Genomic DNA, 25208 nt, shown 5'->3' with positions numbered 1-25208 from the left:
GTGTTCTGTTGAGTTGAGGTCAGGTTTTCATGATATATATATTTCTCACTAATATTATTTTAGATGCACTATCATGAAGTGTCAGCTTTGTTCTGAGATTACAAACAGTAAAACTATGTTCAAGTATAAAGATGTGCCTGGATCATTTCTTGTTTTGCAGGTTGAAGCTATTCAAACTATTGCAGAGGAGACACGAGCTGAAGGAAATGTCAGCAGTCACATTTATTTTACATACTTCACGGCAGGCTGTAGCCTTCTGGTTTTAATGGTTATAGTATTTCTCAGTATTCTAGCTGAGGTAAGTCACAGACCTCTTATGGTACCATTAGCAAGTGAATGGAGATTTTTAATGCAATGTTTTTATTCATTGTGAACATAAGAAACAAAACCAAGTTGAACCTTTTTTTTTATTGTTTGTTTCTTTTCAATAGGTGGCATATATCCTTCAGGACTGGTGGTTGGTATACTGGTGAGAACTCAACACACTTTTAGTACTGTGTAACACTGTGCAAGTCTTGAGATACACCTCATTTCTTTATAATTTGCTTCTAAGGAGCTAAAACGTTTTTAGATATATTGTAATGTAAAGGCCCTACAAAGAGATTTGATAAAACAGCAAGCGCTTTGGGGACAGTGGGAAGGCAAAAAAATAATAAATCTATTTTTTCCTTCTGTTCTGCATTTCTATGTATGTTTTCAATAACTCACTACACGTGTGTCCCATTTTGCAAGCAAAGTATAAAGAAATTAGTGGTAGATCAGGACTTTAGTCCAGTTCTGTACACTGAAAAAAATATGTTGTTGGATTTACTTAATTCAATGGTGGACATTTGTTGCACACAGATGTTTTGCTTTGGCAGCAACTTAAACAATTGAGTTAAATTAACACAATTTATTCATGTTCAATAAACCTGTGCAATTTGTGTTGATAAAATGTGACTTAAACATGTTTTGATGAAGTAATTTGAGCTCTTGGAATATTTTAATCCTTCACAATTTTTTCACTTTATCCCAACACCATTCAATAACTTTTACCCAATACTACTTGGTCACTTAAATACTACATGTTATCTTCAAATTACATTTTGCTATTATATTCTAGTATCAAATACACAATTTTCAAATGGAGGCCTTATAACAGATTGTATTGTTCTCTTCCAAGATGGTTGCTGGCATCCACCAGTAACCTTTAAAAACAAAATGTCTAATTTCACTGCATTGACAGTAGGTAAAGAATTAAACTGACATTACTCCTCCACTGAATCTATATAAATCAACAGTTAAATAATGTCAGTTCTTCCGTGTTCTCTGGAATCAATCACAGCAAAGAAATTAGACTGTTTCTTTTGAAAAATGTTACAGGACAATACAAAACATTCTATTTAAGGCCTCTGACGTCAAGATTCAGTTAAACAACAATTATAACTAAACAATTTGAGGAAATGTTAGTTTCCATTAACATTAAATTAGGTTACTGAATTGGCAAACACCTTCCTATTAACATTACCCATTTTACCCCAATAACTAAAGAAATTAGCACTTGCAGGTCAAAAACTTTATTCAAGAGACGCAAAAATAACATTGATACAGTGACTGTCAAAAATTACAGCACTGATCATACTGTGACATCTTGGTTCAAAACAGCATACTTAGAAATATTCAACGTTCTTTACTTCAACTGAATGAAACTGAAAATACCATTTCACACGACCCATATGGGATATTTAGACTGTATAACTGTTCACGCTACATCTCTTCACTAGTAAAAGAAAGAAAAAATACAAAGAGAAATTGAAAAATGCTGCCAAACAGACAAACAGAACTTGTACAGAGCAAAAGGAAAAACAAACAACAACAACAAAAACAGCTTGTCCTCATGGCAGTTGCAGAGTATATAAAAATGAACCCTGCGATCTGCTCCTGGAATTGAGCTTCAAAAATGTAGCAGAACAAGTGTGAGATTTAAATGTCCTCTCACCTAGAGCTGATCACCTTGCATGCATAACAGTGAGCTTTCCTTGCAGGAGCAGTTTTGTCTTAGTTGTGAGCTTTTCTTGAGAGCTGAGTTGCATCCAACTCCATTACCACCCATTGAATCACCTCAAAAGTGTAGCAGAGCTGTGATGGGTAACTCATATTGAAGGAATAAAAAAGGTCCAAACAGCATGGCTACTGCAAAGGTCACGTTATCCAGATCTTGAAGAACTACTATACCCTCGATGATGATGCCAACATCAGAAAAGTCATTGCCTGGCGCATCTCTGGAGACAGATGTTCATTGTGGTTTTCTCAATCTGTGCAGTGGCCTCAGTCAAGTCCTGGTTAAACACAAAACATTTTTTTAAGATTCCCTTTTAAACTCATCTCTTTTGAATCTACCAGTTCTAATGTTAGAGTAATTTAAACCATAGTAAATAGCTATAGCCAAAGAGTTGCCTGCCATGCTGCCATTCATGGTCTAACAGAGTTTCTAAGAGAGAGTGAAAAACATAATAATTTCAAATGCTTTACATTAGTTTTTGTTAGAAAGACACCGGCCCATCAGAAATCCAGGTTATGTCACTCAGAAGATGTTAGAATTTAGACTTTCAGCCCCACAATTTGGTTAGCTGTTGGTCAGTTGGTCTTTTTTTTTTTTTTTTTTCAAACAAAAGCTAATGTAAATATTGGGGGGATTTTTCTTTGTTCACTAGAATGACAAATTTAAAGTTTTTTCACACTGATGTGACCCCTAATACAGGGGTAGGGGTGGGGCCTCAAGGGCCGGCGGCCGAGTTCACTACTAGGCCTCATGTGAACTTCAAATTATTAAAGAGGACTACTGGTCCTAACCAGTCCAATGAGGATCAAGTGGATAACTAAATGCATTTTTAAATGTTGCAAAGCCACAATCTACTCATAAAACACTCACCATGAACTCCTGCACCAAGATGTTGCAATTGTCTTTCACACAGATGCGGAGCACTTTGATGAGACTCCCTTTGAGCATTAATGTCATCCTTGAGTATTATAACAAAGAAAACAGAGATTTGTGAACTTTTCAGTAGCACAGAAGAAAATGATCCCAGACAAAAACTTGACTTTTTAAACCAGTCAACATGCAACACCAGCATCTACAAAGCAATATCAAAAATTCCTGTTTGACATCAACTTTATGGATATATAGTTTCCAGAACATATATTTTTAAAAAAAGATCAATTTTTCTCAGTGGGCCAGTAAATGCATGACAAAAAAGAATGGCATCCTTTCAGTGGAATCAGTACTCACAGGTAATAGTTGACTGTTTCAATGGATGCAGCATAAAAATCTTTTACTGACCTAATGCAATACATATACACTTTGTAGTTAAAGAATTTTAAAGTTCTTACTGTCATCATGGCAGCTACATCCTTTAGCTTTGTGCACTGTTCCCCCGATCACTTTGCAAACACTTTCAGCAGACTGTCAGAGAGAAACTCAGCTCCGTCAGAAACCTTGACTGTAAAGGCATGGTTGGGATGCACTGGAATGCTGCATTTTATCTGAAATAACATTTTGAAATTTTGAAATAACAGCAGGCACTGTGCTTGGTTAATCAGTAATGTTTTGTTGAATAAAAACTGTGTTTCCAGATCTTATGGGATTAAAAAAATCCAAAGATGTTTGTTTCTGATTTGCAACCCAAGAACCCACAAGTTACAACCTCATTTTAGTTCAAGTGTGCATTAATGTGAGTCCAGTAATCACCTTTCTGGCAATACATACAGGTATAAGTTAAACCTATGGCAGATTTTGGATTTCTCAGTTGTTTTAATAGGGTGGTCTATTTGTGTATGCATGCACCTAATAATTATACAAAACCTATTATAATTAAGTTACAGAAACCTTAAGCGAAAATAGAATATACTTTCTTACCATAACACCTTGAACCCACAATCCATCAGCTGACTCCTGGTGAAATGCAGAATAGATGTGGTCTCTCAATGTGCAGCAAAAAAAACAAAAAGAAAAGGACAGCAGGTGAGGGCAGGAGGGGTAGGGATGTAAGCTAGCATAATGCCGCTAATGATATTAGCTAAAGCTGTTCAATGTCCAAAATCTCACTAACACCACGGTGCAGTAAATACACAATGTAACTGAAGAGTCAGTTGGCAAATCTATTCACACAGAAAACCAAATTATGTTATGAGTGCCTCATAATTAGGTTTAATGTGATATTACGGCTCTTGTGCCAAAGACAAATTCAAATGAAAAAGCGCCAATTCTTTGACAACAGATAAAACAGCAAATCAGCTAATGGCTCTTTTTTAGCATGTTACATGGCGACACTCTAGACGTTTAACTACATTTGGCTGAAATATGGTAAATATTAATTCAAAAAATCAAGACATACCAAAAACGTAGAGTTGGCTGCTCGACTTGACTGAGATGGATGCCTTTTTTGAACCACGATCCAAAGCCCGCGAGATGAAATCACGCGTGGTTTCACGAGATTTAACGTTGCTATCTTATTGACTTACTTCACCTGAACATGATATGAACAATTTAATATACCCTTTCTGCATATCATGTAGTTTTTACACTATATAGTTACATTTATCTTTAAAACATGAGGTAATTGTGTTAAATACATGCAAGATGCTTACATAAATCCAAGAGATGCCAGTCCCTTTTTTTCAGTGTAGAGCCAGTAGCTTACTTTTCTATTCATTTAATTACAGAACATTTTATTAGACTGTTTAAGTGATGTTCTTATGTTTCACACTTTGTTTAATTGTCTTCTCACCTGACAGGGCAAGAGATGATTTTACAAACGGCACAAACAGCAGAGTCACTGCTGTTAGCCTTAAAAGTGGAATGAATGTTACTAGTTCATACCAAGAGTTTAATCTCTCTTTTTACCTCAGCATTTATTCAGGTAAGCCTTTCAGTCCTGTAGTTCTTACTGAAATCTTCACATACTATTGTTGACTACCATGTGTTTAGTGTCCATTATGTTATATTACTTGGTAGAATATCCTGCTGTAAATCAAATACCAAACTATTTTTTTAATATAGTCCTGCTGTGTTTACTTTTAGGTTTGACAGCAGCAGCTGTGGTCTTTGGTTTTGCCAGGAGTTTGGTGATATTTCATGGGCTGGTGAGATCAGCTCAGACTCTTCACAACAGCATGTTTAGTGCTGTGCTCCACACTCCTGTTAGCTTCTTTGATGTCAACCCCATAGGTGAGGCCTACACAGGATTTATTTTTATTTTTAAGAGGAAACAGTCACATATTTATCTGCCTAGTGTTTGTTAATAATGGATTGCATTTATATAGCGCTTTTCTAGAGCCTCCGAGCGCTTACAATTCTACTATTCATTCACTCTCACATTCACACACTGGTGGAGGCAAGCTACAGTTGTAGCCACAGCTGCCCTGGGGCAGACTGACAGAAGCGAGGCTGCCATATCGCGCCATCAGCCCCTCTGGCCATCACCAGGTGAAGTGTCTTACCCAAGGACACAACGACCAAGACAAACAGAGCTTCGGATCGAACCGGCAACCTTCCGGTTACAAGATGAGCTTCCCAACCCCCTGAACCATGGTCCATTGTTTAAAGGTGTAAAATGTAAGACTCTTGTAGGAGCCAGGAGTTTTAATCCGCCTGGAGCATCACATCATGGTGGAACTTGGGAACGGATAATTCGTATGATCAGAAGAATTCTGAAATCCGTTCTTCAGCAACAACAGTTGGACGACGATGGATTAAATACGGTTCTATGTGAAATTGAAGCAATTTTAAATGACAGACCCATCACAAAGCTTTCTGATGATCCAAAAGACCTAGAGCCACTTACACCAAATCACATCCTCCTGATGAAAGGAAAACCATCTTTACCACCCGGACTATTTGACCCTCAGGATATGTATCTGAAGAGAAGATGGAAACAGGCTCAGTACATCTCAGATCTTTTTTGGAAACGATGGATACGCGAATACCTGCCTTTGTTACAGGAGAGACAAAAATGGAACCAAAAGAAGAAGAATCTAAAACCTGGAGATATAGTCATTATAATGGATTCTTCTGCACCGCGTGGTTCCTGGCCACTTGGAAGAGTTCTGGAAGCCATTCGTGACAAAAAAGGACTTGTGCGATCTGCACGTTTAAAAACAAAGACTAATATTCTGGAAAGACCTGTAACTAAACTTTGCTTGTTACATGAGACTGTAATCTAAAAGTGTGTTACTTATGTTTATTTATGTGAATGTATAGGTCTAAAGTAGACTGTATTAGTGGCTCCTTATTTTCTTTGTGATTAGAATTGCCATGTCTGATAGCCATTTCAATTAGGGGCCGGGGTGTAGGAGCCATTCTTGGGTTAATACCTTATGTGGTCACTAGAGGTCACCTTTTTCTGTTTTGATTATGTAATGTAAAGGTATTTAAGGTAGACGCACGTAATCGGCGTCAGGTGTGTCATTGAGAAGGCAAACAGTTTGTGATCGTTGCGCTGTTATGCTAAGGCGATACAGAATAAAGACCAAAAAGGACAAGATACATACTGCTGGATTTATTGGACTGTGAACTTAATTCATGCATACCAGTGACATCGCGTCACCCCCGTTAACGACCACCTCAGTGGCTTCAAGCGTAGGCTTAGCCTCTACAACTCTAATTCAAAAATAAATCAAAACTGTCACCAATTGGGGCAGTGTTTCACTGGAAAATTCGTAGGTATCAATCCCCAATGTTTAAAAGACAAACCGCAGAATTAAATCTTGCTAACTATCCAATAACACCGGAGACACTGAAAGCTTTTAAGGCTGGTATTAACATGTTAGCCTGCTTACTTTAGTTGAGATCTCTGTATAGATTGCATAAACATCTAGGACATAACTTTAAAGCTGTTATTTTCTCACATTCTGCTCACAGATTTGGTTTAATTTCATTTTTAATTTCATTTTTAAACCATTTTCAATAAGCAATCACACACATTAGCCAGAAACTCCTAAAGTCTGAACTGCAGGCCTCACATCCACTTATAACACAGAATATTTTCAAGTTGACATTCTGCCCTTTAACAACATAGTCCTGTTAATTAAAACTGTGTCTGCATTGTAGGAAGAATACTCAACAGGTTTTCCAAAGATGTCAGCCAAATGGACTCCGTGCTACCTATCACCTTTGTGGACTTCTATCAAGTAAAGACTACCATAAATTATATACATATGTAGACAAAAATACTGTGCCACCTACACCATGTTACATTTACAGGAGCTGCTTGTCCACAGAAACCCATGCTATGAACCTTCAAGCATACATGCTCAATCATCCATGTAAGGAAATCCCAAAAAATTGATTCTGTTCATCTTGACATAGCATTTTGTGGGAGAAACGTTTCATCACTCATCCAAGTGACTTCTTCAGTCTGGACTGACTGCAGGTTTCCCCAAGTTTATGAGGATTACACATCCTGGATAGGGAGGAACGCTGGTTTGAGCGTGGAGTCAAGGAGGCCATTTACGTGAAAAGGGAAAGACCATCTCTGAATCGAGGAGGGGGCCTAAGGGTACATCTTTCACCAACTTACAATGCTGTGATTGCAGCCATACCCCAACTCTCTGTGAATTTTACCCATGCCCTTGATCAATGGGCTTTGATCAGTAATTGTTGATCAATGGTCATGGCAATTTGCATATTAACAATCAAGGAACTGACCCCACAGCCCATTGTTCATTCATTGGGCTGGTTTCAGTCATTGTACAAATGTGCTGTTTATAAGGTTGGGGAGGTATCTCTGGCTCTCTTCCACAGCATGTCTTTTATCCTGTTTTCCTTCTCCCACCCCAACCGGTCACGGGAGATGGCCCCGCCCCTCCCTGAGCCTGGTTCTGCCGGAGGTTTCTCCCACTGAAAACACTACGTCCAGATGAACATAATCACGTTTTTGGGACTTCCAGCATAGAGTTTTTGTATGCTTTTTGAGCACTGGTAGTTTTTTAAACGCGCTATGTGCCTCAGCAGAGTGACCCCACTCTGTAACTCTGCAACTTCATGCTGTGGTTGCTAAATGGCTCCACTTAAAGCTGAATGTGGAATATCTAGGAGGGAAGAAATTTCATGAACTGACAGTTGCCACTATTACTTAAATGATTAGAAGGTGTAGCACTCATTACCTTGGTCCATGTTTTCTTTATTTTGACTTAACAAGATCTTTCAGTGTTTTCATTATTTTTCATTATATGATGTTTTTTTTAAGTTATTTTTACAGAATGTTGGCGTTATCGCGGTGGCAGCCTCAGTTATTCCTCTCATCCTCATCCCTGTTGTGCCTCTCCTGTTAATCTTTCTGTATTTGAGGAGCTTGTACCTTCGTACCTCACGTGATATCAAACGCCTTGAGTCAACAAGTATGTTGATTTATTATTTATATAATTTGTTTTGGGGGAAAAAATAATCTGAAAGGGCCAGCAAAAGTAGTTCTTGTCTTTTCATTTTGCCCTTTCTACAGCTCGGAGTCCAGTTCTCTCACACCTGTCCTCTTCCCTTAATGGTCTTTCTACAATCAGAGCTTCCAGATCAGAAGAGAAGTTAAAGAAAGACTTTGATGCCCATCAGGACCTTCACTCAGGTTTACTCTTTGAGAATAAACATTTACACTTTCCAGGCTGACTGGAATTTGTAAAGTGACTGATTAATTTTCAGTGTTAAGTCCAAAAATTCTGTGAGACAACTTTACTATGGTGCATTTTTGAAAGACATGCAGCAAAATGGTGAAGACTTGAACCCAGGCCACTGCAGTCAGGGTTTCAATGTATGATGTATCTGCTTAACGAAGCAAAAAGAAGACAAATAAGAAATTGAACGACAAACCAAGTCTATTACTTGCCCTGTAGTAATCCAGATACAAAAAATAAGTCTGCCTTTGCAGTTTTGTACCCCTGAGCTGTAAAATGCTGATGGAGTATTGTTGACTCAAGTTCAAATCTCAGTAACTCAGTCTCAGGTTTTTTTCTGCTCTTTTGTTTCAGAGGCCTGGTTTTTGTTCCTGATGACCTCCCGCTGGTTTGCACTACGCCTCGACAGCATTTGCTCCATATTTATTACCCTCACAGCATTTGGCTTGATATTACTCAGAGATGGTAAAGAATTAACAACGTCCATCCATCCATCCATCCATCTTCATCCGCTTTGTCCGGGGCCGGGTCGCGGGGGCAGCAGCCTAAGCAAAGAGGCCCAGACCTCCCTCTCCCCAGCCACCTCCTCCAGCTTATCCGGGGGAATACCAAGGCGTTCCCAGGCCAGCCGAGAGATATAATCTCTCCAGCGTGTCCTGGGTCTGCCCCGGGGCCTCCTCCCGGTGGGACATGCCTGGAACACCTCACCCAGGAGGCGCCCAGGGGGCATCCTTGTCAGATGCCCGAACCACCTCAGCTGGCTCCTTTCGATGTGGAGCAGCAGCTGCTCTACTCTGAGGGAGAGGCCAGCCACCCTTCGGAGGAAGCTCATTTCTGCTGCTTGTATCCGCGATCTCGTTCTTTCGGTCACTACCCACAGCTCGTGGCCATAGGTGAGGGTAGGGACGTAGATCGACCGGTAAATTGAGAGCTTCGCTTTTACACTCAGCTCCCTCTTCACCACGACGGACCGGTGCAGCGTCTGCATTACTGCAGCTGCAGCCCCAATCCGTCTGTCGATCTCCGGCTCCCTTCTCCCATCACTCGCGAACAAGACCCCGAGATACTTGAACTCCTCCACTTGGGGCAGGAACTCATCCCCGACCCGGAGTGGACACTCCACCCTTTTCCGGCTGAGAACCATGGCCTCAGATTTGGAGGTGCTGATCCTCATTCCCACTGCTTCACACTCGGCTGCGAACCGTTCCAGTGCGAGCTGGAGGCCCTCACCCGATGAAGCCAACAGAACCACATCATCTGCAAAAATCATCTGCAACAGTCCATTCATTTAACTCTCCTTCAATAATCTCAAATACTGATTAATTCTGTTCCTATCTTGATTCAGAGCAATTGTGTGGCATCGCATGATTTTTACCAAGGTCTCAGTCCTGTCTTATTTACGGTGTTACGTTACTGGCTTTGCTTTTTTTTTTTTTTTTAATTAATTAGTTAATTAAAGCTCCTGATTAGGGTCGGGCTAGGCTTAACAGTGGGTTCACACAAAACCTTGGTTGATTGTGACCCACACCTGTTTTCACACCTTGGCTCGTGTGATTAGGTAGAGGATCAATAGGGGGTCCATGTCCCTCTTGGGGGAACACTCAGATAGGGCTTAAAATCTGGGACTCTCCACCAATTACTCTTAGAACTGAAGAAGCTTCTTGGATGAGAGGTGAAACATCTTCAAGGAAATTTAAAGAAGTCCAGACGCTTTTCTTTCCAAGCTCCTTAGACTCCTGATGATTGGAGACCTTGCAAATGAGGCATGTAATTTGAGATCTGTTATCTGCATGCAGTTTTAGTTTCTCTTTTGTGGTTTAAATAAAACAGAGAAAAATGATCCACTGGGTAAAAGGGTTTTTCTTTACTCGTCTTGCTATAAAGCTCAAGTAACATTCAGGATCACTCCCAATATTATGAAGGTAGAACCATCTCAGTGAATATATGTCTTTTGCTTTCATGTCTCTTACTAGTGTCACTTTCTTTGCACAATGATCTTGTACTTTTGCAGTTACAAAACGATTTGACTAAAAATTATGTAAAGATGGCAATGTGTTACTGACTGCAATACCAGAGTCCAAGCTAAAGCTACAAAAGCTAAACTGGCAGCACACTGGCCAATTCAACACTTTGTTAAATAGGTTTAGAAGAACAAACTCACGTGGTCTGTTTTTTTTCCTTCTTAAATTTATTAGGGCTGGTGGCTGGAGAGGTAGGCCTGGTTCTTACCTATGCTGTGACACTGATGGGAAACTTCCAGTGGACAGTGAGACAAAGTGCCGAGGTGGAGAACATGGTAAAAACAGAGTGACATTTAAATTTAAGGCTTTTTTCTTCTGTTATCAGATATTCACATGACATGCTGTTATGACCTGCTGAAGGTAGCTCGTGATTTTTTCAGATGACATCAGTGGAGAGGGTGGTGGAGTACACTGAGCTAAAGAGTGAAGCACCCTTAGAAACTCAGAAGCGTCCTCCCCCTGATTGGCCGAGCCAAGGAATGATAACCTTTGATCGAGTGAACTTCTTTTATAGCAAGGATGGACCACCGGTCCTCAAAGACATCAACGCCACGTTTCAACCCAAAGAGAAGGTGACACATCGGTTTGTGGAGAACAGCTGGTTGGGGTCTGAGTGATGATCAGCTGTTGATGTTTTGTGTCCTGTGGGTCAGGTTGGTATTGTGGGTAGAACAGGAGCGGGGAAAAGCTCTCTGGTCTCGGCTCTGTTTCGCCTGGCAGAGCCCCAGGGAAAGATCTACATCGACGGTATTGTGACCTCTGAGATTGGCCTACATGACCTGCGCCAGAAGATGTCCATCATTCCTCAGGTACAACATCAGATGACACTTCAACTGCCTGAAGAAATACGTAGTTACAATCTCACTGTTACAATAATGCTATCCATTTCTGTTATTCTTCTATTAATTGAAACTGCTATATCATTTATTTTCAGTAAATTAAACTCAAAACACAGATTTTCAAAGTCATACGATACTGCGTGTCGTTTCCAAATCCATATCCGGTACATAGAATTAATGACGTAGCAGAGTCTACTGATTTTTCTCCCTGACTTCTCTCCCCTCTGCTCCCCAGGACCCAGTTCTCTTTACTGACAGTGTGAGGAAGAACTTGGACCCTTTCAACCAGCACACTGATGAAGACCTGTGGAAAGCTCTGGAAGAGGCTAGTATTTAATTAGCACACCCAGATTTGTCGTTACTGCCCACAGACCAGCTACAGGTTTCTCCTCTCCATGTTCACTGCAGGTACAGATGAAGTCTGTGGTGGAGGAGCTGCCTGGGAAGCTGGAGACTGTCCTGGCTGAGTCAGGCTCCAACTTCAGCATGGGCCAGAGGCAGCTGCTGTGCCTGGCCAGAGCAGTCCTGAGGAAGAACCGCATCCTCATCATCGATGAAGCCACAGCTAACGTGGACCCGAGGTCCTCCAAACACATTGCCAGCACATATAAAGCATACACAGAAATGTCATTACACATCCACTAGTTTTCTCAGCACACCTCTCCCATATGTTTCTACTGTGTTTTGGTTGTTGCTGTGATTACAGGACAGACGAGCTGATCCAGAAAACCATACGAGACAAGTTCAAAGAATGCACAGTGATCACTATCGCGCATCGCCTCAACACCATTATAGACAGTGACCGCATACTTGTGAGTCATCTCTTCTGTCTCAGTGCAGTTTAATTTAATTTCAATCAACCATGTTTTATAATCATATTATCTCTCAGGAACACCTTGAGGATCTTTAAATTTTAACTTTAGCTGTCCATTTTCAGTCTGACAGTGTGTTAATCAGTTTTCATAGGGGTGGGAAATGCATTTTGTCAATCAGTACCCATGCCTAATGATCGTGAAAGCGATCATGCACTGGCCAGGTTCCTGTTTGGCTCATCCTTAGCAGGTTGTCAGTTTAAAAAAGGACTGCAGAGGACTGTTACATGTCTGGATAACAGACGAATCAGTCACAGTGAATGGATTTAAAGTTCTGGGCCCATGAAATAACTGATATTGGTAAAGATTACAATCAGGATCGTCCCAATTTATAGATATATTTTCCAAAGTAGTTTTTGAGATGTAGCACCATTTTCAAACTAATTTGAGTTCATTATTATTGCTGTGTAGCGTGTCAGTCTTTATATATTTTTCACATGCTAGCTTTTAAAGGACTGTAAGTTTACCGTTATTGGTGAAGAGGACATTTGTCTATTTTTAAGGTTCTGGAGAGTGGGACCATCCAGGAATTCGACCACCCCTTTACCCTGCTGCAAAACAAAGAAGGTGCTCTCTACAGGATGGTGCAACAGATGGGCCAGGCTGAGTCAGCATCTCTACTGGAGTCAGCTAGACAGGTGAGCTGAAAAAAGTGGATAGGGTGGAGAGAGAACTTTGGACTCTGTTTTTAAGTTAATTCGAATTAAAATAACGTTTTTCCCCTCCAGGCAGCACAGAGGTCCTGAAAGTCTGTGGCCAGTGAAGCGTGACTGTTGTGCCTAAGAACTGGAAGCCTTCTACCACTTTGCTAACTTGTACACTTGGATCCTAGAACAGTAGAACCACCGTGGGTTTAAATTGGACGCCCTTGGTATTTTTAAATAAATGTCTAACTACTAAAAGAAATCACTGCCGTCTCTGATCCATGGCTTACACCTAAATGAAAAAACACAACAATGATCATTACAAATGATAAGGATCATTTATACCACGAACCTTCCAGGGGTTATATTTACCCCTTTTTTTGAAATGCTGAGCTCTACAATTGTGCTACACTTGGTTGCCTTGCAGTGCTTATTGGTTACATATTTTAATAACCACTCTCCTATCCGATGACCCATAGCTAAGAGGATTAGCTGACAACACAAACAGATAGGAAGCTAGAGTTATATAGAAAGATTAATATTTATTGCAGAATTTAAAGGGGTTGGGATATTGAGGGAACAGGGAGCAGGTCAGAAAGGTTGACTGGGCAGGTTGCTGCCTATGCAAACCAGATAAAGCTGAATCTTAAATGTCCAGGAGTCCAGGGCTGAAAACTGGGGCTGGAGCAGACTGTGTGGTGGATCATCCAGAGCTTATGTCTTTTTAGTAGTCTTAACTATAGGATGGGATGATGGTGGGGCTCTACTCCAACTGACTCTTTATTGTGCTTAGTTGACAGTGTTGTCTTCTGCTACTCTATAGTTCAAGGTTCACTATCTTGGTGTCAGGTTTCCATTTAGCAGCAGTAATAATGTAGTAGCCACAATGGCCCTGCTGTGGTGAAAGAGTTTAGGTATACTTACAACAGTCTATGTAAATTCTGGAAGTAAATACCTAAATTTATATCTAGCTACTGGCTCTAACACGAATTCTCTCCTTTGAAGTAACCAGTGAATTTTCCTCCATTAATGCTGTTCATAATTCTAACAGCAAACCTCTTGTGACTCTTCATTAACTAAGGAGCTGAAGCTAGATGGTAGTTTGTGTAGCATAAAGACTGGAGATGGGTAAATGGACTGGTTCTCATATAGTGCTTTTTTACTTGATTACTCAAAGTACTTTAAACACCATTCACACACACATTCATACAAGCACTTTTTCAAGGATTGAACCGCCTGTCTAGTGATGTCATGCTCTAACTCCTGAGCCACCTGCCTGAGTAGGTGTTGTTTCATAATAAACCAAATCCATGAACAAATGATGTGTGAAAATGATCAGTGGTTGCCAATTTGTTTGCCAGGAACATTGATGATTTTTGCAATTTCAGTGTTTCTTTTTCAGCTTTGGAGTCTTCAGTTAGTATAGAGAAGGTACAAAGCAGTTTTAAACCACACAAGTTCAGTTTAACTGGACTCCGTTGTTCTGTTAGATGTATTCCTAATAGAGAGAGCTTCCGTTCTATAGTGTGCTGAGCTTTCCTAAAGTAACTAGCTACATTATCATTGGAATAAAATACATTCCTGTTAACAATTATACATGAAATGAACCCAAATAAGTCATACATGAAAACTCCTATCCATTATTCAGTGAGAAAAACAGATGTAACATATCCATACACAGTGTTTGGTTACCTTGGCACTAGGGATGGGTACCGGTGATCATGGCACCGGTTCTGACATAAACGGTAGTAACCAGACCGAAAAGCAGCGCACATTTCGGTGCTTTATTTCGGTGCTTTTTTTTCCTGAGCTGTGATACACTGCTAGCCAATCATTTTACGTTTCCGAGGATAGTAGGCGGGGCCAGGTACGTACGTTCAGTTAGAGCAGAGCTACAGATTAAAAATGTCCAAGGCGAAGCAGTCAAAAGTCTGCCTGTACTTCACAGCAAAAGATGCAAACTCAGCAGCCTGCAACAAGTGCTTTAAGCTGATACTGTGATACTGTCAAAGGAGGTAACACCAAGAATCCGATGAAACAGCTGGCGACGCATAGCGTTTTTTTTAAAAGCCGAGAAATGCGCCGTATTTGATAGCTTGCTGCGAGACCTCACACCGTGCACGTCGGGTGGGTTGCCAGTTATCGGACCCGGAGCAACATCCCCCAAAAACCCGAAGAATAGAGTCCTGGCCCCTAGCCCTGCCAGTGTAGCAGAAATGATGAGGATGATGATGCAGCAGCAGCCGTTCTTCTCTGCATGAGTAGCTTCATGTTGTTCGTGTGTAATTTACGTTGAGTAGGCTAACCACGTTATTACATTAATGCATGTAAGGTGAACTAGCAAACATCATCATAGCTACATGCGGCTGTCTTCTTGTTTGATGGCAGATACTCGCTTCACCCTGGCCAAAAAGGCTAAAATGACCAAAGAAAAAGTGGGAAACAGTTAAACATGAGAGGTTTTTGGACAAAGTTTGTGTTTTTTCCATTGTTTAAGCACTGCTTCCAGCCAAGAGTGATGCCATATATGCCCCATAGCTGCAGAAAAGGCTAACATTGTTATCTTTTTACAAAAAACCCCAGCTGAACATGAGAGGTTTTTGGACAAAGTTTGTGTTCTCCATTCTTTAAGCACCGGTTCGAGCACCGTTTAAGCACCGGCACCGTTTCAAAAGTACCGATTTGGCACCGGTATCAGATAAAACCTAAACGATACCCATCCCTACTTGGCACATACCTGCAGTTTCCCAAACCTGATGGTTATTTTTTTCTTTAAAAAATGTTTTTGAACCCTGACTTTGTTTTGGACATTATCTTATCTTTAAGCCTAGATTTGATGTGATTAGATTTATTGCTGTTCATTGGTTGGATGCCCATGCATCCATAGCTATAATGAACGTTGTGCAATTTGGTTATGAACAATGTGATGGTGTAAGAAACAGTTTGCTTGAGTTCTGCAAATACTTGTAATCGTGGCTGTTCATTATTGTTTTTCTAGCAAAGCTTCTGGTGCACAAGTCACTGACTGTGCTGGGGTGAAAAATTCTCTGCATTTCTGTGTATCAACTACAGAACATTTAATTCTTGTTATGTACGCCTGCTAGCTATTTCTGTGGCCAAATATGTGTCTGGTTGCATCTCTGACCACAGCCAGCAGAGATGTCATAATGTAGTATTGATTTAGCTACAACTGTATACATCACTGTTATAAAAGTCTCCTCTGCTAAACCTTTATTGATTTTTTTTTTTTTTTTGGGGGGGGGGATATTATTCTTTTGCTTTGCTTGCCTTGTTTTACACTCTTTGTAAATTACTTTAACAGTGTGAGACTTGTGTCTCATTGATTCCTTACCTTAAATATTAAAAGACTGCTGTCTGGAAATGTGTGGCTCCAAATACTCCTGTATAGTGTTTTGAAAATTGAAATTTATGGGGTGGTTTTATATTGCTTCTATCAGTTTGTTTTTGGGTATGTTTTTCTTAACCAGTGCTTTTGTAAACTGTGAACCTAATGTTAGGTTTGAATGACAAAAGTTTGCTGAAGTCATTGTGTCAACCATTTTTTTCACAAAATTCAACTGACCCATTTTATTTATTTTTTTTGTTACTGTTAAAAAAATGTGAGGTGTAGAACATAGACTGTCTTTGGCTTTTGAATTAAAGTCAACAGTTTTCTGGGCATAACAAAATATCTATTAAAATAATCTGAAAATCATTAATTAAAGGTCACATGCACAGAATGACAAATGGTTTTCAGTAGACATTTGGTAGACAGTACTAAAGGGTCATAAGATTAAAAATCTTGGAACCACAGCTGTTGGAAGATAACATTGACCTCGGTATTCTGTAAATTCCTGACCACTGCTGTAAATCACTATGACTCTTAACTGTAAAGGGCTTGAACTGAGAGCAACACAAACGAACTCGTTTTGCACTGCAGTTTGCATTTAGCTTGGCACTGCTACACTGTCTACTTGAGCTGGCATGCACAGCTGCTGCTGTCTTTGTAAATACATATTTTCATTAGCGAGATGCTGTCAACTCGTTAGTCACTATAAGATAAGCAGAGCGGTAGAAGTTAATTAGCAGTCTTTAGGGTATTTGGGCTTCCTAAGAAAGTACATCCTTGGTTGTTCTTTTTCTACCTGGTGGGAAATGTTTGTGGACCAGGTAAGGTTGGCCAAGATGTGGACCCTGAGGAACTTAAAGCTTTCTACTCTTTCTACCTCCTTTCCATCAATGTAGAGGGTGGAGTACTCAGATCACTTTGTTCTCCTGAAGTCGATTACCATCTCCTTGGTCTTGGTTGTGTTCAGATGTAGGTTGTTGTTGTCACACAATCTCTTCAGATCCTGAACCTCCTCTCTGTAGGCCCAGTATGCACAGTCAGACCCATCCATTTTTTGTGTTTTGCAGCTAAGATAGTGACAGCAGAAACACTTGAGCCTGGAAATGTCGAAATCAATGTACATTAAATCAACACCTTATAAAACAGATGATGACATTTTGATGGTGAATAACCATCAGGTGTCTGCGTTTTGTTGATATATAGTCACAGTGAAAAATTGTTCTAAAATAAAAGTTGAAACAATGTTGCAGATGTTACACTGTTAAAGGTACTTCTCCAAAATTTCTTAGATGTCCTTGTTAGACTTGATAGCAAGAGCAAATTTGTGTTCAAGGATTCTTTTAAATTATTACTCAATTATAATAAAAAACTAAAAACAAAAGAACACGCTGTACCTCAAACTCACAAGCGCAGCCTTCTGAATCCATTTTTATCCTGAGCTAATTGAATTATTGCTTAACCAGTCCCATGCCTGGTTTACTATGTTGATGCTGAGAACGGGGAACAGATATTTGTAAAAGGCTGACGTGTTAGATTCACTATTCACTATCTGTTTTTCTCACATTATAAAAGCGTCTGGAACATCCGTATGGAAACAACATCCCCGTAGATCAGATCAGTTTTTGACCAGGAAGGTGAAGGCGGGATTTGAACCCTTCAGCTTAAAACTTTCCTTTTTGCTAAAGCATATAGTTAGGGCTGATCAGGTGACCCTGAACCCACCCTTAGTTATGCTGCAATAGGCCTAGGCTGCTGGAGGCTTCCCATGATCCACTGAGTGTATCTTCTTCATCACATCGGTATACCACTTTGCCTTTAATTATTAGTTATTAATCTCTTGCTCTCCTTCACAGTGTGCCTTCTGTTATGTCTCTACTATTGTAGGATCGTTGCCTTAGAATATAAAGTGGCTTGAGGTGACTGTTATACATAAAACTGAACTGAATTCATCAGGATCTGTGCAGCAATGTGACTGAAAATGTCTTTGGATCTTTACTCTACCACTTTCCCTTGTTTGAAGGCTGAGGTATGGTTTAATGCTGACAAAGAGACAAACCGCTGTGCATGCAACAATTCCAGAGAGCAACAACCAGTCATTGAGTTTTGCCAGGAAACTTTCTGTAGTTGTGTTTGAGTAAAGCAAGATGTGTGTTTCCGCTGTCTCCATCTGGGTTACATAAACATGTCTGTATTTTCATTTCCTTTTCATCCTGAAGATATTTTAACCCAAATTAAATATCCAGCCTTTCATGGATATTGAGTCTTCTTTTTCTGGTGTCCAGTCCTGACAGATATTGGAACGCTTGCTCCTGAGGACGTGGACGCAGCAGCCTGAAGCCTGTTTTTCATTCTTTCAATACTTGTGTAGAATAAATACTGTAATGTTACCTCAGTGGAGATAATGCTGATATTCCTGTAGATTCATGCACTGTGGGACTGAATTCCTTACAAACGGATCACCTGGCGTTCCTTTTCTTTGTTTCTACAGCTTATGTGTGCTGTTTATCTGCTGCTATAGTTTTGTAACAGTTTTGAGCCATACAACTTTAGGCTTTACAAATCTAATATTAAAATAATTTAATATAATTTAAGGGAAATGCATCTTTCTTAAACCATAGGTTCCAGTGACAAAAACATTAGCGTCCGCTGTTCACTCACTGCGTGGGAACAAAACTTCTTTTTACAGCGAAAAAAAACCCTAAACACAAGCACCGAGTACGCTGCCACGGAATGGGAAATTCACAGAGAAACTTGCGGATTCTTCCACTGACTGCTGCGGCACACCTGCACCTGCATCAGTAATTAGTTACTGATTACTTTTTTCACTTAACTTGACCAACACTGCATGTGGAACATTTATTCTCCCTAACATTGATCAGGAGGAAGCTGGCATCATCTTTCCAGATTACTGGGTTTTCCACTCATTAGTGTCTCACAGGTGAGCTGCAGCTTAGCCAGTCTGACTGCCTTGCACGTCAGTCCCAATTTCCTTGTTGCTTGTCATTTTTATAAAGGTATGAAAATACACTCAACCCTCATTCATAAGTCAGCATATCTGAGATGTTGGAACACATCCAGGACAAATTTTAGTACACTGAACTGTGATTGGTGAAAGCCTGTGGATTGACTGAATGCCACTGGAGGTCTTTTAAAAAATGATTGTTTTCCCTTTTTTGTGAGCTCATGTAGTCACACAGAAATACGCACACAGGTATCGAGATACACACAAATCTTTTTGCTACAATAACAGCCCCGTACCTTCTGAGCAGCTCCTGCATCCGCAGGAAGACACTGATGTTTGCAGAGAGGTAGCTGTTTGAGATGAAGGTGACATTTGCCCTGGAGGTAGTCAGTAATGACTACTTTTTGAAACTATGCTGATTATGCTTGTATACTTATAGTTAAGGAGGGTGAATGCTAGACTCTTACTTGTAATAGAGTATTATCTTGGTGCATTAAAAATAATTTTACTTTTTAAGAAAGGAATTACGAACACAGAAAATCAGAAAAATCACAAAATTAGAAAAAGTCAGATTTTGATCCACCATGCAACACCAACAGTAAAGCATCTGAATGGCAGCAGTTTCACTATCATTAAGCATTAAATGAATATGAAGTCGTTTATTTGTGCTTGTGTAAAATATTCAAGTAGCAGGTTGCTCTTTATTTAAACTTTACCGTCCTGTGTCCTATGTAACTGTAGGTACTTGAGTGAGTGAGTAATTTCAAACTGAATTTCTGCTATTACTGCAGCTCACACACAGAGACTTCGACACCCTGGCCTTCACTTTGGGGTAGAAAAGTAATTTTCAAAGAAAAATTAGATGTAGGAGAGAAATAGATCTGTTGCCTTTTTTGAATTAAACTGTGAGAAATAAATGTAAATATAAATGAATAAAATCCAGATTATCCTATAATTATAAAACTGAAAGCTTTTTGGTAATTGAAGGATATTTTATTTATCAATTTAATTTTTGGTTTTACTATGGACCCACAATATTTTTTTTTTTTGGTTTTTTTGTTTTGTTTTGTTTGTTTGTTTGTTTGTTTGTTTGTTTGTTTGTTTGTTTTGGGTGGTGTAAAATAAATTCAGAGTATTGGAAAAACAGGAACTTTTCTGTCCTTCAGTTGTTTATCTATCACTAAAATACTTTGGTGCAGGATGAATGGCCAGGGGAGAGATCCTTGTTAGTAGAAAAAGATGCAAAACGTATTAATATACAGTTAAAAGTCCATCATTTATGTCCTCCTTTACATTGTCCAAAGCAGTTCAGCAGTCCGGATTGGAGTCGTTGTCGGCCGATTTTGGATCCCGGACCTTACTTTGACAGCTCTGATTCGTTCATGTTGACAACGTAATCCCGCTCTGACTCGGCTTACTTCAAGTTTGACCTTAACGTCTTCCCGTAGTCACGTATACTTTGCACACTGGGATGCAGAATTTAACTAGCCGTAAATTGAGCAGAAATTCTACACGCAGTCCAGAGCACAGCGCTCCCGCCCCTGACACCAAACCGGCCAATAAGCGGAGTGGACGTTCTCACTTGTTTTGTAGTGACGCACGGTTCGCGGACTTCGTTCGGAAGTTTCTGTGTGTGAAAGCAAAACATCCATGCGTCCGTCTGTTTTCTTCCGGGTCTCGGTTGTGCTGGATCCTGTACCAGTGGTCAGAAGTCGAGAGGCTGTGTAAACCCTGAGGTGTTAGGAAAGCAGACATATTTTAATAATGCTGCACAGGTAGAGCTAGACTGAAAAGATCACATGACTCCCTTACTTTTCAAGTTCCAAACACGACATCCTCTAGTCCTGTAGTAATAATAATATTAATAATAATAATAATAATAAAGTTTCACTTTCCTTTTCAATTTGCACTGATGGTCGTGTAGGTGGAGTTACGTGAAGCGATCTTAAATTACGGTGGCCCCTAGAGACAAAGCACGTACAAACTCCAAAACACTTGCAAACTCCAAAACACTTGCAAAATCCAAAACACTTGCAAACCCCAAAACACTTGCAAAATCCAAAACACTTGCAAACTCCAAAACACTTGCAAAATCCAAAACACTTGCAAACTCCAAAACACTTGCAAACTCCAAAACACTTGCAAAATCCAAAACACTTGCAAACTCCAAAACACTTGCAAAATCCAAAACACTTGCAAACTCCAAAACACTTGCAAAATCCAAAACACTTGCAAAATCCAAAACACTTGCAAACTCCAAAACACTTGCAAAATCCAAAACACTTGCAAACTCCAAAACACTTGCAAAATCCAAAACACTTGCAAAATCCAAAACACTTGCAAACTCCAAAACACTTGCAAAATCCAAAACACTTGCAAACTCCAAAACACTTGCAAACCCCAAAACACAACGGAAGTGCTCCAGGACGCTAGGGGCAGTGTTGAGCTCGATTTGCAAAATAAACGGCAAGTTTGTCTGTATGGGACGGTCTAGTCTCCGTCGCGCTTCCCAGGTTGCCTAGCAACCATGATACTAACCGCTGGAAACGTGTCATACAACTTTGTTTGACAGAAATGAAGGAGAACATATTTTGTTCATTTGTTTGTTTGTTTCTACAAGAGCTTTGTGTGATTTGATAAGTATCTGAGGCTGAGACCACAGGACAGTAAAACATGATTTTTGGGCTTCTGTACTGAATAGTCATTTAAGTTAGTAAATAACAATTAGCTAATGTTGTTCATGAGACTAAAGTCATATCACTTTGGTAATGTAAATATAATATGGCCAATATTATAGTTATTATATTAATCATTATTAGCTATTACAGCAGTGAACATGAACTCTGTGTCAAATACCTTTGACAGTGCATATATAGGTGTATCATATATAAGAGACAAATGTTGTTCCTTCAGTATGTTGGCATTACTAAATTTGGCTCATTGCTTACATATATTTATAAAAAGAAAACATACAAGCTGTGATAACTGTTTCTGATAAAATGAAGAGTAGACTGATATATTGAATATTCCTTTATTGGGTGAGAAAATCAGACCATGTCATAACTGCTTTAAGTCATACAGAATAGATATCAGAGCCTTAAACAGGCTGACTTCTGCTAAATGGGTCAAACTGGGCAGAAAGTATACAAACACATAACATCCTTAAAGAATATGATGTAACACTATAGATCAACTTACCTCAGAATATATAAAGCATATAAACAATTACAGTAATATGATGCAACAAACACAGCAGTACTACTAATCCAAAATACTCAAAGCTTCATAGAACTGAAACAAACATTTATTTTTAGCTCCATTCTGCTGCTGATACATACTTTAGGTTTCTGAATATTAAACTTGTTGCTGCCTTTCATAGTGTGTAACTTGAAGGCCTTCAAAATTATTTGAACATTACCTAATAAGACTGATTCAGGACAGACAATTAGTTATGTTAAACTTTCCTAGCAGTCCTTCAAAAACAGGGAACAGTCTGTCTATTCTCTCCATCTGTCAGCTGCTGCTGGCTCTTCCTCCTCCTCTTCCTCACACACTGCTGAGTTTGTCCTGGTGGATCATCAGGGGTGCAAAGCCTCACAGATGATGTGCAGCAGTGGGTCCCTCAGTCTGTCCTCACTCTGGACACTTGCAGTTGTCACACATGGAAATCAAATGTGTGATAAGCTGCAGGATTCAAACACAAGTGTAACTTATAAATGAATGTTCATACTTTTATTCCACAATCAGAGAGAAAGAAAAAGAGAGAGAGTGCAGGACGGACAGACAGGTGACAGTCTCAGGTGTATACACTGCTACAAAACAGCACAAGAGAAGGAGGATTGTGTTTTTGTGTTACAAAACAAGAAGAGTTCCCAGATGGTACAGTGGACACATGTGTACCATCTGTACCACCGGGCGATCGTGTACGACGGGCGATCGTGGCTCAAGAGTTGGGCGTTCACCTTGTAATCGGAAGGTTGCCGGTTCGAGCCCCGGCTTGGACAGTCTTGGTCGTTGTGTCCTTGGGCAAGACACTTCACCCGTTGCCTACTGGTGGTGGTCAGAGGGCCCGGTGGCGCCAGTGTCCGGCAGCCTCGCCTCTGTCAGTGCGCCCCAGGGTGGCTGTGGCTACAATGTAGCTTGCCATCACGTGTGTGTGAATGGGTGGATGACTGGATATGTAAAGCGCTTTGGGGTCCTTAGGGACTAGTAAAGCGCTATATAAATACAGGCCATTTACCATTTACCATGTGTGATTCCTGTGATTAAAGCATCTTTCTTTCAGCTTAACGAGTGAACCGTCAGCTCGTTCAAACACACGTTAAAGTCCGTTTGGCTCGACACCACCGAACAAAGGCAGCAATATAACATAGATAACATTAACAGTGCAGTGAATCCTGCTTGTGCCGTGATATTCAGGACTGCAAACCGAGCAGCATCACTGACTTTCAGCTTGTTGTGTTTGTGGATATATGACTGACTTTAATTATCCATAAAATCATCACATTCTCTGTAAGATTAAAGTCAACTATTGAACGGCGTATATTTTAAAGTAAAGGCTTTAAAACCAAGTTAGTACAAACATCGCTAATGTCACATAACTTTCCCGACATGTGGCCAACAGTAATGTTTTAATGTTCTTCATTATAAAAACATTTGCGCATAAATAAGTGACATAATATTCAGTACTTACTTCTGAAAGTTTACTCTTCGGCGGCTCCACTTCCGCCGTTTTTTTTGGCAAAATTATCCACACCACCCACGCGGTATGAAATCTGGGATATGTTGGGCCATGAAGGCTACACCGACCCATCCTTAAAATTCTGGGAAATTAAGGACGCATTTGAGGGCCGCATTTCGAGCAGCCTTTGAATTGGGACAGCCTTCGTCGTGTCGCTGTGACGTAATCGGCCTTAAAATGCGGCCTTTAAGGCTGCAGACCCTGACCCTGGGATACAGCCCAAAATCCGGTCATTGGTACTTCCTGGCTTGTGTAGTTACTAGGTAACAAAAGCTCAACACTGCCCCTAGCGTCCTGGAGCACTTCCGTTGTGTTTTGGAATTTGCATGTGTTTTGGGGTTTGCAAGTGTTTTGGAGTTTGCAAGTGTTTTGGAGTTTGCATGTGTTTTGGAGTTTGCATGTGTTTTGGAGTTTGCATGTGTTTTGGAGTTTGCAAGTGTTTTGGAGTTTGCAAGTGTTTTGGAGTTTGCAAGTGTTTTGGAGTTTGCAAGTGTTTTGGAGTTTGCATGTGTTTTGGAGTTTGCAAGTGTTTTGGAGTTTGCATGTGTTTTGGAGTTTGCAAGTGTTTTGGAGTTTGCAAGTGTTTTGGAGTTTGCAAGTGTTTTGGAGTTTGCAAGTGTTTTGGAGTTTGCATGTGTTTTGGAGTTTGCATGTGTTTTGGAGTTTGCAAGTGTTTTGGAGTTTGCAAGTGTTTTGGAGTTTGCAAGTGTTTTGGAGTTTGCATGTGTTTTGGAGTTTGCAAGTGTTTTGGAGTTTGCATGTGTTTTGGAGTTTGCATGTGTTTTGGAGTTTGCAAGTGTTTTGGAGTTTGCAAGTGTTTTGGAGTTTGCAAGTGTTTTGGAGTTTGCATGTGTTTTGGAGTTTGCATGTGTTTTGGAGTTTGCATGTGTTTTGGAGTTTGCAAGTGTTTTGGAGTTTGCATGTGTTTTGGAGTTTGCAAGTGTTTTGGAGTTTGCATGTGTTTTGGAGTTTGTACGTGCTTTGTCTCTAGGGGCCACCGTATTAAATAACTTAAACGGCTAAATTCCAGCCTGAACAGTTATTGGTTGAGCTTTACATAACTTCCACTTACTACACGGACCGAATGAAGTGGAGCGTACAGCGTGCAGAGATGCGCCCGGCTGAGCTATCCCCAGT

General features: G+C 40.1%; 1 protein-coding gene and 1 long non-coding RNA gene across 3 annotated transcripts in view; one reads left to right on the top strand and one right to left on the bottom strand.

The window, feature by feature from the left end:
• LOC146681536 (ATP-binding cassette sub-family C member 4-like) overlaps window positions 1-13735 on the top strand; it is a 37774-nt gene extending 24039 nt beyond the window's left edge. Inside the window, exons 16-31 of the mRNA XM_085449066.1 lie at window positions 161-298; window positions 432-469; window positions 4774-4898; window positions 5060-5206; window positions 7088-7167; window positions 8226-8376; window positions 8478-8597; window positions 8998-9108; window positions 10839-10939; window positions 11045-11236; window positions 11318-11473; window positions 11739-11828; window positions 11912-12084; window positions 12210-12315; window positions 12879-13013; window positions 13104-13735. Of these exons, the coding sequence (XP_085305192.1) occupies window positions 161-298; window positions 432-469; window positions 4774-4898; window positions 5060-5206; window positions 7088-7167; window positions 8226-8376; window positions 8478-8597; window positions 8998-9108; window positions 10839-10939; window positions 11045-11236; window positions 11318-11473; window positions 11739-11828; window positions 11912-12084; window positions 12210-12315; window positions 12879-13013; window positions 13104-13121 (1881 nt within the window). The 3' untranslated portion in view covers window positions 13122-13735. The remainder of the gene's footprint in view (window positions 1-160; window positions 299-431; window positions 470-4773; window positions 4899-5059; window positions 5207-7087; window positions 7168-8225; window positions 8377-8477; window positions 8598-8997; window positions 9109-10838; window positions 10940-11044; window positions 11237-11317; window positions 11474-11738; window positions 11829-11911; window positions 12085-12209; window positions 12316-12878; window positions 13014-13103) is intronic.
• LOC146681537 (uncharacterized) lies at window positions 1342-4524 on the bottom strand. Of its 2 annotated transcripts, XR_014918127.1 has the most exons (5): window positions 4374-4524; window positions 3896-3931; window positions 3370-3522; window positions 2912-2999; window positions 1342-2318 (listed from the first exon to the last, which is right to left on the bottom strand). It is a non-coding gene; the product is annotated as an uncharacterized LOC146681537 (long non-coding RNA). The 2 variants fall into 2 exon arrangements; XR_014918126.1 differs by having other exon boundaries at window positions 3896-4524.
• Window positions 13736-25208: the final 11473 nt, after the last annotated feature.

The sequence above is a fragment of the Copadichromis virginalis genome, linkage group LG23, assembly GCF_057382275.1.
Source record: "Copadichromis virginalis isolate Kocher_CV1m ecotype Utaka linkage group LG23, C_Virginalis_male_GT1.1, whole genome shotgun sequence".
Taxonomy (NCBI): Eukaryota; Metazoa; Chordata; class Actinopteri; order Cichliformes; family Cichlidae; genus Copadichromis; species Copadichromis virginalis.
The sequence above is the reverse complement of the archived record's forward strand: the minus strand, read 5'-3'. Positions and strand labels throughout refer to the sequence as shown.